Source organism: Salvelinus sp. IW2-2015, linkage group LG15 (genome assembly GCF_002910315.2).
Source record: "Salvelinus sp. IW2-2015 linkage group LG15, ASM291031v2, whole genome shotgun sequence".
In the NCBI taxonomy this organism is placed as follows: domain Eukaryota; kingdom Metazoa; phylum Chordata; class Actinopteri; order Salmoniformes; family Salmonidae; genus Salvelinus; species Salvelinus sp. IW2-2015.
Genome location: NC_036855.1, coordinates 18,374,956 through 18,387,712, shown reverse-complemented (window position 1 = coordinate 18,387,712; position 12,757 = coordinate 18,374,956). Strand labels below are relative to the sequence as shown.

Here is a 12,757-nt window from a genome sequence, read left to right as displayed (position 1 = left end):
GTGTCTTTACCTGTGTCCAGACACGGCTGCCCYCCCAGGGTCAGATCCAGGCCCAGCCAGGGCAGACAGCCCAGGTGACCCTCACCAAGCCCCCCGTGGTCTCTGTGCCCGCRGTGGTCTCTTCCGCTGGCGTCACCACCCTGCCCGTCACTATGGCTGGCATCAGTGTAGCCATTGGACAGGCCCAGAAAACAGGTGGGAAAACCCTCCTATTCTCAGCAACTAATTAGACTGAAACATTCATAATCGGCTCCTCTTAGCACAAACATGCATTCTTTACCAATGATAACACACACATACCCTCACACTCCCTCTGTTCGGTTACATGTCCTGAGATTGTCCTGTCCCTGATCTTGCTTACTCTCTTGTAGGTGGGCCAGTGTTGACGCCCCCGTTCCCCCAGATGCAGGTTCAGCAGCTGCTCCAGATGAAGAAGCAGCAGGCAGCCGTGCAGGCTGCCGCAGCCCTGCAGAAAGCAGTGCAGCCACAGCCAGGACAAGCCTCTGTGCAGCAGAAGGTGGGGCTCTGGGGGAAAACCGAACCATCACAGTCTACGCAACCACACACACATTTACAAGTAAAGAGCTGGTGTTCTCTTGTTGTTACTGTAAGGGTATGGGCTGGTCAGAGGTGCATTTCAAATCTCAACCGAAAGTGGTGCTCTTGAAACTACAACCCAGTCTATCCATAGTTGGAAATCTGATTACGAAGAAAATGTGCGCCATGAATTATTGTCAGAAGAATCAATCTTCAGTCTAGTTGTGGTCTGTGTCCTCCATCAGCTGGGCACCCAGCAGATGACAGTACCGACTACCCAGCAGCAGAAGGTCACCTATGCTGCCACCACCCAGCTACAGCCTAGCATCAAGACCCAGTTCTTCACTGCTTCCATCGCCCAGGCTGGGAAACCCACTGGGGCCCAGCAAATCCAGGTAGACACTCGCGTCTTCCTACTCAGATACTCCAACCCACTGGCCTTCAGGCACTGGGTCTTAAATGTATAGAGCTATTATCCAGAGGTGTGAGGAATGCTAACTGCTTTCCCTTGTATATTAGGTGGCTAAGCTCCCCCAGATAGTGCAGGGGCAATCCACTGTGGCCAACATCCAGCAGATCGTATCTCCACAGCAGGTAAGAGCACTAACCCACACAGAAGGGCAGTATCATGCAGGATTTTTATGAGGAGTATGGAATGAGAGACGACAGGTTCTGCTTCCTGTGTCTAACCTTTCATGACTATTCACTTCTTCATGACTTGAATACAAGTCAGCTTGGTTAAATTGCACAATTAATTTGTGCGTTGTGACATTTAGGTAATTTCCCATAAACTGTTGTGAAATGTTATGACAGTGAATAGAGGTACCAAGAGGGCAGCATAGTCTGGTAACATTGTAGCGGTATTGTTAAAGAGGGGTAAAGATAAAGATTTTGTTGGGGTGCCAGGCTGGTATTAACCCTGCTGATAGGAAAATGGTAGGTTAGAGTACCTCTACCAGACACGCAGAAGAGACTGCCTTTTTGCAAAATCTTTATCTTTACCCCTCTCTGGGCCTCCCAAGTGGCACAGCGGTCTAAGGCACTGCATCGCAGTGCTAGAGGCGTCACTACAGATCCGGGTTTGATTCCTGGCTGTGCCGAGACCGGGAGACCCATGAGGCGGCGCACAATTGGCCCAGCGTCGTCCGGGTTACAGGAGGGTTTGGCCGCCTGGGATGTCCTTGTCCCATCGCACTCTAGCGACTCCTTGTACGGTGTTTCCTTCGACACATTGGTGCGGCTGGCTTCCGGGTTAAGCGAGCAGTGTGTCAAGAAGCAGTGCAGCTTGGCAAGTCGTGTGGGGGACACGTGGCTCTCGATCTTTGCCTCTCTCAAGTCCATACGGGAGTTGCAGCGATGGGACAAGACTGTAACTACCAATTTGGATACCACGAAATTGGGAGGAAAAAATAAATAATATATACATGCAAGAAAACAAACATACAAACTCAGCAAAAAAAGAGACGTCCCTTTTTCAGGACCCTGTCTTTCAAAGATAATTCGTAAAAATTCAAATAACCTCTCACATCTTCATTGTAAAGGGTTTAAACACTGTTTCCCATGCTTGTTCAATGAACCATAAACAATTAATGAACATGCACCTGTGGAACGGTCGTTAAGACACAAACAGCTACAGACGGCAAGCAATTCAGGTCACTATGAAAACTTAGAACACCAAAGAGGCCTTTCTACTGACTCTGATAATCACCAAAAGAAAGATACCCAGGGTCCCTGCTCATCTGCGTGAACGTGCCTTAGGCATGCTGCAAGGAGGCATGAGGACTGCAGATGTGGCCAGGGCAATAAATTGCAATGTCTGTACTGTGAGACGCCTAAGACAGCGCTACAGGGAGACAAGATGGACAGCTGATTGTCCTCGCAGTGGCAGACCACGTGTAACAACACCTGCACAAGATCGGTACATGCAAACATCACACCTGCGGGACAGGTACAGTATGGCAACAACAACTGCCGAGTTACACCAGGAACGCACAATCCCTCCATCAGTGCTCAGACTGAATAATAGGCTGAGAGAGGCTGGACTGGGGGCTTGTAGGCCTGTTGTAAAGGCAGGTCCTCACCAGACAACACCGGCAACAACGTCGCCTATGGGCACAAACCCACCTTCGCTGGACTAGACAGGACTGGCAAAAAGTGTTCTTCACTGACAAGTCGCGGTTTTGTCTCACCAGAGGTGATGGTCGGATTTGCGTTTATCGTCGAAAGAATGAGCGTTTCAGAGGCCTGTACTCTGGAGCGGGATCGATTTGGAGGTGGAGGGTCCGTCATGGTCTGGGGCGGTGTGTCACAGCATCATCCAACTCAGCTTGTTGTCATTGCAGGCAATCTCAACGCTGTGCGTTACAGGGAAGACATCCTCCTCCCTCGTGGTACCCTTCCTGCAGGCTCATCCTGACATGACCCTGCAGCATGACAATGCCACCACGCACAGAATGAGCATTATGGCTGATTTCCTACAAGACAGAAATGTCAGTGTTCTGCCATGGCCAGCGAAGAGCCCGGATCTCAATCTCACGTCTGGGATCGGATGGTGAGGGCTAGGGCCAACCCCCCCCCCTCTTGCAGGTGCCTTGGTGGAGGAGTGGGGTAACATCTCACAGGAAGAACTGGCAAGTCTGGTGCAGTCCATGAGGAGGAGATGCACTGCAGTACTTAATGCAGCTGGTGGCCACACCAGATGCTGACTGTTACTTTTGATTTTGCTCCTCCCCCCCCCCCCCCCCTTTTGTTCAGGGACACATTTTTCAGTTTCTGTTAGTCACATGCCTGTGGCACTTGTTCGGTTTGTCTCAGTTGTTGAATCTTATGCTCGTACAAATAAAGATTACAACCACGAGCGATCAACTTACACTTTATAACATGTCGTCTTCTGTTTGATTTAATGTGACCCTCTTCCTGTCTCCCAACAGATCCAGCCCCAGACGGTGGCCCTGACCCAGACTACATCCTCAGCCCAGCCCCAGGTCCAGATGATTCCAGCAGGCACAGCCACAGCCCAGGTGGTTCAGCAGAAGCTCCTCCAGCAGCAGGTGGTGACTGCAGCTGCCTCGCCTCAGATACAGACCCCCCCTCCTCACAGCCTGGCCCAACAGGCCCCAGTTTCCACTGCAGCAGAGTCCCCAGTACAGCAGCAGCCAGCTAAGGGCCAGGCTCGCGGAGGGGCCATGAGGGGCAAGACCCAGGCCAAGCCCAGCGGGGGCAGCAGCTAGGTGCCCACAGGACTAGTTAGAGCTCCCCTCTCAGCTAGGCTAAGCAGGACATCTCATCAGTGTAAATGCACTCAGTGACTGAYGAGCAGTGTTATGAAGAGATCCAGCGTTATGAAGGAGTGGTGGAGTCCAGTCTGAGGTGGCTGTGTTGAATCTAACCTGGTTTAAGGAACTGCTCCATGTAAAGGAATTACATGTCTTTTAAGAGTATCATCTATCTTCAACACAGTTCTGTAACTGTCGGCTGTTTCCTTCGACTGTTTCAGAAGGTCTCCCCTGGAGGAAACCTCCCCCCTGGACCAACATCTAATATAAGATCAGAAAAGCAGAAAAATAATATTCATGCCTTTTTTAAATTGATGAATATGTTAATGTTACTCCATAGATATCCTGTGGCAATGGGCTGGTGCATAGCTCATTTGGGGAATGTCCATTTGAATAATGTTTTGTGTATTCATACATTGTCCCTGTCCGCCTTGATGATATTATTCTCATGCTTACCGTTTATGATGTCTAATTTCATAGTTGGTAGATATAGAAAACACCCTTCTAGTTAAAAAAAGGTATCTTGATAAAGTAATGCATATGAGACTACATCTCAGTAGTACAGGTGCATTGCCTACCAGAATGATAAAGGTGGGAGGACTTCAGTCCTGTGAAAGTTATTCACAGACATCAAAGCCATGAGTCATTAGTGAATGCATTTCTACCTATAGAAACACACAACCTTGTTCAATGTATCAATTTAACATTGACAGAAGTGTCCCTAAAAGTTAGCTCCTTAAATTGTTTGTATAAGAGGGAGCTTGCCAGGTCCAAAACTGCCCCAATCGTGATTGTATCCCAGTTATAACGACCACTGAAAACACACATGAAATCATCTGAATGTAACATGTAGTTTTTTTTGTAACCTTCAGATATTTAATGGATAATAATGCATGTTCCTTCAGTCGATTATGTTTATGTAACAAATACACTGTAAACATGTACTTTAGTATCTTGTGTTTTCTCATAAATATGCCGTTTTTTTATTGATGTTGAAGAAGAAAAACTGTAAATAACAATGAAAAAGGAAAACATTTGTACTTGTAAAGTAGTTGTGTTTTCATTGGATTTTTTCAGCTTAATTGTAATAAAGTGTTTTGTTTTTATACACAATATCTGGTCTGACCTAAGTAATGATAATATCTTTATGTTGTAAGTTTGAGCTATGTAGTCTGAAGAAAGCTTGTGATTGTGTCTCTGGCACCCGGGTAAGCACGCATCCTACGTTATCTCCCAAGGCAGGCAGTATTACCACTGCACTGGATAACCTAGCTATCTATAGTGGCAACCAGCTAATATTTTCATTACATACAGTGCATTCGGAAAGTATTCAGACCCCTTGACTTTTTCCACATTGTTACGTTACAGCCTTATTCTAAAATTGATTAGTTTCCCCCCCCTCAATCTACAGATAATAACCCATAATAAGAAAGCAAAAACAGGTTTGTAGATTATTTTTTTTTAAATGTACAACAATAAAATACTGATATCACATTTACAAATATTCAGACCCTTTACTCAGTACTTTGTTGAAGCACCTTTGGCAGCGATTACAGCCTCGAGTCTTCTTGGGTATGATGCTACAAGCTTGGTACACCTGTATTTGGGGAGTTTCTCCCACTTTTCTCTGCAGATCCTCTCAAGTTCTGTCAGATTGGATGGGGAGCGTCGCTGCACAGCTATTTTCAGGTCTCCAGAGATGTTCGATCGGGTTCAAGTCCAGGCTCTGGCTGGGCCATTCATGGACATTCAGAGACTTGTCCCGAATCCACTCCTGTATTGTCTTGGTTGTGTGCTTAGGGTCGCTGTCCTGTTGGAAGGTGAACCTCTGGAGCAGATTTTCATCAAGGATCTCTGTACTTTGCTCCGTTCATCTTTCCCAGGAAGTCTTGGTGGTTCCAAACTTGTTCCTTAAGAATGGAGGCCACTGTGTTCTTGGGGACCTTCAATGCTGCAGACATTTGTTGATACCCTTCCCCCAGATCTGTGTGCCTTTCCAAATCATGTCCAATCAATTGAATTTACCACAGGTGGACTCCAAACAAGTTGTAGAAACATCTCAAGGATGATCAATGGAAACAGGATGCACATGAGCTCAATTTCGAGTCCCATAGCAAAGTTCTCTTTTTATTCTTAATAAATTTGCTGAAATGTTCTAAACTTTTTGCTTTGTCATGAGGTGTTTTGTGTAGATTAATGAGGAGAAAAACTAATTGTATCAATTTTAGAATAAGGCTGTAATGTAACAATGTGGAAAAAGTCAAGGGGTCTGAATACTTTCCGGGTTGCATTGTAAGTTTACTTTTTATAACACCCTTCCTGTGACATAACCGTTGGGAAATAATGGGTACTACTACTGTATAATAGGTTAAATCAAAAGGTGGAATATGCTGCAATATATAAAAGCCTTTCTCAGTGTTTTAGTCATGAGGGATAAAAGAAAGCTCTCAACAGCGCTGTCTGTTTCCCCTGCTGGCTGCTGACAGTGGCAGATATGTCAGAAGAGAAAACATTTATTTGGGCAGGAGGGCAGAGATTCAGGCCTAAAGCCACTCAGAAGATCCTGGATCACTGGATCAGAGGGCATGTCACACAGTGTCAGAGTCAGACTTTGTGTAGAAGGGCTATAAACACCACTATAGTTAATGTTGCTATCACTGCTAACATTTAAAAGACCAGTATTGTAATCTGGTTTGTTAACGGGAGCACATAAGAAGACAAAGGCCAATTTAATGCAATGAATGACGTTTAATAAATTGTCTTAAGTTACTTGGTCTTTAAGGACTGTTTGAAGGGCTTGAACAGGCCTTTGGAGATGGCAGAAAACATCCTAACAAGAAGTGGACGTTTGTGAGGCGTCTCCTGTTGGGAGCTGGCGGGGAGATCCTTTGGCAGTGCAGACATGGCAGCATGTGGCACTATGCTGGGCACTACAGAAGAGAGAGAGTTGACATGCACTTTAATTTAGAAATGATGTCATGTATGTTACAACTCAAACATAACTGACACTGATAAATGAGAACCAACAGCTTGAGGAGAATATAATTACTTTTACATAAGAGATGACTACTGACTGCGTATATAACCTTTGTAAGGTTATTTTGAAATGGCATTTCTTTGTACAACAATATCAATGTCCTGTTGTGTGAACTTACGCATGCCATCTTCAGCAGTGGTCTGTACTTGTTCTGATTCAGAGCGGTGGGAATCCTTCTTGTTCCCCTTCTTGAATAGCTAAGTATTTAAATAGAAAAACATGTTAAAAAAAATGTCACAGCTGAACAACCTCATGATGATAACAATCACGCCTACCACACCAGCACAACAACATTTATGATTGGTTTTGGAATGAATGGAATGTTTTATATTTTTTACACTGAATAGCATTGTTTACTCACATTATCTCCCACAACTGTTCATTTAAATATGTTTGCTGTACCTTTAAGTTGCTTGTCAGCCTGACCAGCCTTTGTAGGAAAGATAATTTCCCGCTGCTAGCCCTCACATCCTCAGCCAGCGGAAGAGCCTTAGGCCCGGTGGTTTTGACTGATGTTCTTGAGGCTGCCCTCAATGCCTCATTACATCTGTGGAGAAGCGCTTCACTCAAAGACTTGACAAGAATCCTATCAAATGAAGAGTCCTGAGTCGACATGGCCTGTTGGAGGATTTTCTCCGAGCCAAACTCCTCCAACAGATTTTTGTAGACGGCTCTGTAGACTTTATGAATCCTCAGGTTCTCTGGATAGGCTTGTGTCTCAGAGCAGCCTGACCATGCACAGAAGACATCCATAACTTTGGGGATCAGGTCTTGTGACTTGCGTGTGACATCAACTGGGTAATCTTCTGTTGAGTTTTGGATGTTTATTAGAATTCTCACCACTAACATGCTGATGAGGCCGGTGAAGTCATCATCACTGCCCAAGTTATCAGAGGATGGGGTTGGAAGTGGGACATCTTTGACCATGTCTGGGCTGGTTGACATATTGTCCCTGACAATGTTTTGAGCTACACCAGAATGACTGGTGGTATCCACCTCCTCTCCATCAATGTTGGCCTTAAAGATTTGTGCTGCATTGGAGGTCTCGCTTGTTGCCATAATGACGCCAGGAGACAACCGAGGGGAGGACATGCCACTCAATAGATTGCCTACATCAGATATAGTGGTTTCAGATGTTTGGAGAGATTCAGTTGGAGAGGATCCTCTACTTTGTGCATCAGAAACCACAGAGTCCATGACCTGGCTTACCATAACTTTGGTAAAGAGACTGACTGTGTCACTTAATACTGATGAAGAAGAAGAGCATGAAATTCTATCTTCAGACACTCTAGCCAACACCTTGGGTCCCTGAGCCAAACTCATTGAAGTTAAATAGGGCACAAAACTAGGAAGCAGGAGGCACTTAACAGACTCCTCTACAAACAGCTGAACCAGCTCGTAAGTTGTGGGCTTCCCCACCTTGTCATTCCTCTTCAGCTTCGAAAGGACGGTATCAGATGCGCTCTTTCCAGCCGCCACTGTCAGTACAAGAGGGGTCAAGTTGCTATCAGAAATGATGCGGTTGACTTGGTGACTGAGATCACGGGAGAGAGCACCAATCCTACCCTGAGATATGAGCTCCTCCAGTCTAGCTATTGCATCTGTTAGATCAGAGTGAGATGTAACCTGCCCTTCTGCCTCTGGATATACCTTCTTCATGATGGTATCTGCTATGGCAAACATGCTTGTTCTGGCATCACACACCAATGTTTTTAGCTTAGTAGATTCACTCATGTCAATGACTGAGCATCTTACAATGGGCTGAGCAGTACTCTCGGGTAACTCAGAAGGAATGGGAGTGCCAGGGAGTGCAAATTCCCACTCTGTCTTCTGTGATTTGGCAGTTGAGAATGACAACGAGGAGGAAGACCGCAGTGATTCTTGATAGACCAATTCCTCGCCACATTCGCTGCTTATCTTCTCAATGTTCTCCAGCATAGTTCCAACCACTTTATCTATTTGTGAAAGCTGTCCTGCAGCCACCATTTGGTCAGATTTCCAAAGTTCTTTCTGAATGGAAACCAGAATATGGCTGAGGGTCTTTTTGGCTTGAGCCTTCGTTGCTTTGGCTTGTCTTTGCAATGAGAAATAATTCCTCATCTTTGCCTTCACATTGTGGTAAATAGTCTTTGCAGTTATCCAGATTTTCTTCTCAGATACTTCCACACCAGTCTGGGGGCTTACAGCTGCAGCCTTAGTGGCTTCTGAGGATTTCTCATCACTCAGTTGAAGCATAGAGTCTGCCTGCCATAGAGTAGTAGGAGACTCTGTGAGCAGGAAAATGCTCTTCATATCATTTGCAATTGATCCAACAATTTCAAAAGCAACTGAATCTGTATGCTTCGAGGAAATGGTGGATAATGCTGGCGACATCTGAGAATCTGTCTGGCTTGAACCGACTTCGCTGGGGAAGAGATTGACAGATTTGGTCAGTATTTTTCTGACTTTGTTGGTTGCCTTCTTCTGAAACACTTCACTCGAAAGCTGCTCAATGACTGAGGCTGGAGTAACACTTACTCCCTCCAATGATGAGGAACTGGACACAGGCATGTCTTCTAGGTAAGACATGATACCATCCAAAAAGTCACAGACTTCAAAGGAGTTGTAAGAGGAACTCTCTACAACACTGGACGTTGATTCCAAATCTGCCATCTCGGACCTATACACAGTCACAATCTGAGATAAGACCTCTTTGGTGCAGGGCTCCAGGTTTGGATCACAGAGAACCAGTAAAGGTTGGGAGTTCTCACTCTGGCATTTGCGGAGAGCACCACGTCCAGTTGAGTTGACCTCTTGCAGTATGGCCTCACTCTTACTGAGTAGAGGAGAGTTCTGACCATGAGTACAATCTGCTCTGGTTTCAAATGGTTTCTCTTCTCCAGAGCCAGATGAATCATGTCGACTAGGGACAGCAGATGAACTGCATTCTGCTATGGGTGATTCACTCCTACTTGCTGAAGATGAGTTCAGGATTGAACCAGGCAGAACACTAGAGTCAGTGTGCTCCAGAAGTTCTTCCCTTTGGAATGCAGCTCCACCCGTTCTGTGAAATAATTCTTTTATCTTTGCCTGGAGCCTGTCGTAGAGTCTACGAGACGTGTGAAATGGTTTTCGCTTTGGCATACAGTGTCCCACTTGCGGATCTCTCTGGGTGCTTGTTGGCTTATCTAATTCAGCTTGCTTCACAATGCCTTTGACATCTTCAACAAAGCTATCAATTATATTTGGCGCCTCCGAATCCATATTGGTATGTATGAGCACAGTGGCCACGGAATGATGGATCGTGTCAGGGTCAGACACATTCATCAAGCTGGGAGTGGCAGTAAATGAATGGGAATGTTGAACCAAACCAGAGGTTCCCCTGGGGAACCATCTCACTAGAATCTCGCTCACAGCCTTTGAGGCTTTGGTCTTGAACTTGTCACTTGACAGAATGTCAAGGTTTTTCACCAATGCCTTGCAAGATATACACGAGTTCAGCTCCTTTGGAAAAGAAGAGTCTTCATCGTCCAGGTGCTCCACTGCAAGGTCACTGCCAGATGCCAACATTTTAACTTTCACAGCCACTTCTTGAAGCAGCTTAACCGAGTCTGCATCTTCTCCTGTCAATTCATCCACCATGTCTGCAATAACAGTGATCACCTCTTCTGTTGCAGATGGAATGTAGGAATCAACATCTAACTGGTCCTCTGGAGCAGTGTGATCATAGAAAAACTTCTGGACCATGTTAATCATCTGTTCAGCGGCCTGAGTACCAGAGGCAATGGGGGACGACCGCCCTGAAATGGTTCTACTGATGGTCAAAGAGAGGGCCAAGTTGAGCTGTTCAAGCACCTCCTTGATAAGACCAACGGTCAGCTCAGGTGGACAAGAGGCCAAAATCTCATGGTCAGAGAGTTGCTCCTGGACACTGCTGATGATACTGTCCTCTGGCATTCCCAGGTGGACTTTCAGTGAGGTCTGGGAACTTTAAAATGAACAAGCAAAGCATGTAAATTGCTGTCTGAAGTTGGCAAATCGATCTCTTACTGCTAACAAATCTAACAAGCATTATAATTGAGTATTCTAAATGTAATTTATATGCATTAGATATTGCAAAACACACCTGCTAGAAAGCCGGAAAATATTTAAATGGAGAAATGATTGTTCATCAGTTTGAGGGTTAGGATTAACTGCACACACACACATTATTGGGAACATACAGTACCTCTTGGAAGAGGGTGTGCTAGACCTTGGTCGGAGAGCCCTGCCGCCACAGTTACACATCTCCTTCGCCAAATATTTAACTTCCTGGATGAGCTCCAGTCTTTTCTGCTCAAAGGCAGTGAAGGATCTTGCACTGTTGCCCCTCTTGAGTGAGTCAGCGTTGTCATAAAAGCCTGTCACCCCTAGAATGCGGGCCAGGGCCGGCAGCAGGATCTGCAGGGTGGTCTGTGCAATGAAGTTGACAATGGTCTTGCACAATTTTGCAAGCTGTTCCTTTGTCATCTGCATTGCACAAACAAAACAGAGCACAGCAGGTTTGGCAATGAAACTCTGATGTAAAGTATTCTAGATTGAACAGAATGCATTTTATCAACATCGTTTTTCTTATCTGTGACTGAATTCAAAGTTGGATGAAGTATGACAGATTAATGAATGTAATAGCAGAATAGAGCTATGGTTAATTCCTCTCTCTTGATGCAACAGAACATTCCCAAATCAAAGGTCAAAGGCTGATGGAGAAACTTACAGGTTTTTTAAATCCTTTGTAGATCACTTGCCACTGCCTAGAAAATAAAAAATAAATGTGTTTTAGTTTAAGTTACTTTTTATTTCCTTCTGCACAAGAGTTTAGACATGTGAAATATGTGAGGCTAGATCAAAACATGGGCCTAACATACTCATCAGTAAGATTGCGCATGAATGAGATGAGGATTGGGTAGCAGTCCTCCATCTCATCTTTGTTGCCTGGGCCGAATGCAGCCTTAAGAGCATTCTTCTCCAAGAGCTCAATAACAGATCCTCTGTCCAGGTGTTTATTCCTCAATCCTAAATATGTTATTACCGTATAGGAGAATTCAAGATAAGTCAGACGCTTTTCTCTTAATACAATCCTTCGATAAAATTGCTACAATAGTACTATTCAATAAAACTATCCATGGAACATTTCTTACTGACTCCAGTTTGACTCCAGTTTCTAACATGGCCTTTATCTATGATATGCAGGTTTAGAGAACCAACATACTACAGAGGAAAAATGTATGACCTGCATCCGTATCGGTGCCCTGCTCCCCTGACTTCTTGGCACTACTTTTCCTCTTCGCCTTGGATAGAATATAATAGGATAGATTCCAGATCACAAATAATAGACATGTTACATCAGGTCAATGCAGCTATTGTGACAATTGAGTGTTACTAGTCTAGTAGTTGCCCTGTCACTCCTGCCATTTTACCTTTCCTGTCTTCTTGGGCTCCTTCTTGAGCTGGGCCACTGGTTCTTCCTCAACAACCTTCCTCCCCTCCCTCTGGGGAACATCATAATCTCTCTGTACTACCTGAAGGACATATGAATTTCATGTCAATGTCAGATTAGATTCTTGCAAAGGACATCATAGAGCTACAGCCATATCAGAGCTAAACTGGTGATTGACTTAGAGAGAATTATACATTTGTTTTGCAATAGCCTGCGTTATGACGTTTTCCTTATTTACATTCCCAAATATTTTGTGTCATTTAACCTACCTTTTCTTCATCCATAATAGCACACAGTATTTTTTATCTCGAAAAACTTGTTCTTGTCTGTGTTGTTTTCACTCATGTTGAGTTTACTGAGGACACTATTGCAGCCACTGACTAATTAAGAACTACATACCACGTCAAGGAATGTTAGACCTTTACGACATCAGGGGCTAATTGCACATTCCCA

General features: G+C 44.9%; 2 protein-coding genes across 7 annotated transcripts in view; one reads left to right on the top strand and one right to left on the bottom strand.

Moving 5' to 3' along the window:
- Positions 1-4,925, top strand: part of ep400 (E1A binding protein p400) — a 35,154-nt gene extending 30,229 nt beyond the window's left edge. For 4 of the 6 annotated variants that reach the window (XM_024003093.1, XM_024003091.1, XM_024003090.1 and 1 more), the window contains 5 exons: positions 21-195; positions 372-577; positions 783-932; positions 1,057-1,131; positions 3,468-4,925. In XM_024003093.1, the coding sequence (XP_023858861.1) occupies positions 21-195; positions 372-577; positions 783-932; positions 1,057-1,131; positions 3,468-3,767 (906 nt within the window). In that variant the 3' untranslated portion in view covers positions 3,768-4,925. The remainder of the gene's footprint in view (positions 1-20; positions 196-371; positions 578-782; positions 933-1,056; positions 1,132-3,467) is intronic. The other 2 variants (XM_070447013.1, XM_024003092.1) reach the window with 1 other exon arrangement.
- A 1,636-nt stretch (positions 4,926-6,561) lies between these two features.
- LOC111973832 (serine-rich adhesin for platelets-like) lies at positions 6,562-11,866 on the bottom strand. The gene is made up of 6 exons (XM_024001252.1): positions 11,733-11,866; positions 11,582-11,618; positions 11,057-11,337; positions 7,252-10,816; positions 6,968-7,046; positions 6,562-6,742 (listed from the first exon to the last, which is right to left on the bottom strand). The coding sequence occupies exons 1-6, from the start codon at positions 11,783-11,785 to the stop codon at positions 6,579-6,581; spliced, it is 4,179 nt and encodes a 1,392-aa protein (XP_023857020.1). The 5' UTR covers positions 11,786-11,866; the 3' UTR covers positions 6,562-6,578.
- Positions 11,867-12,757: the final 891 nt, after the last annotated feature.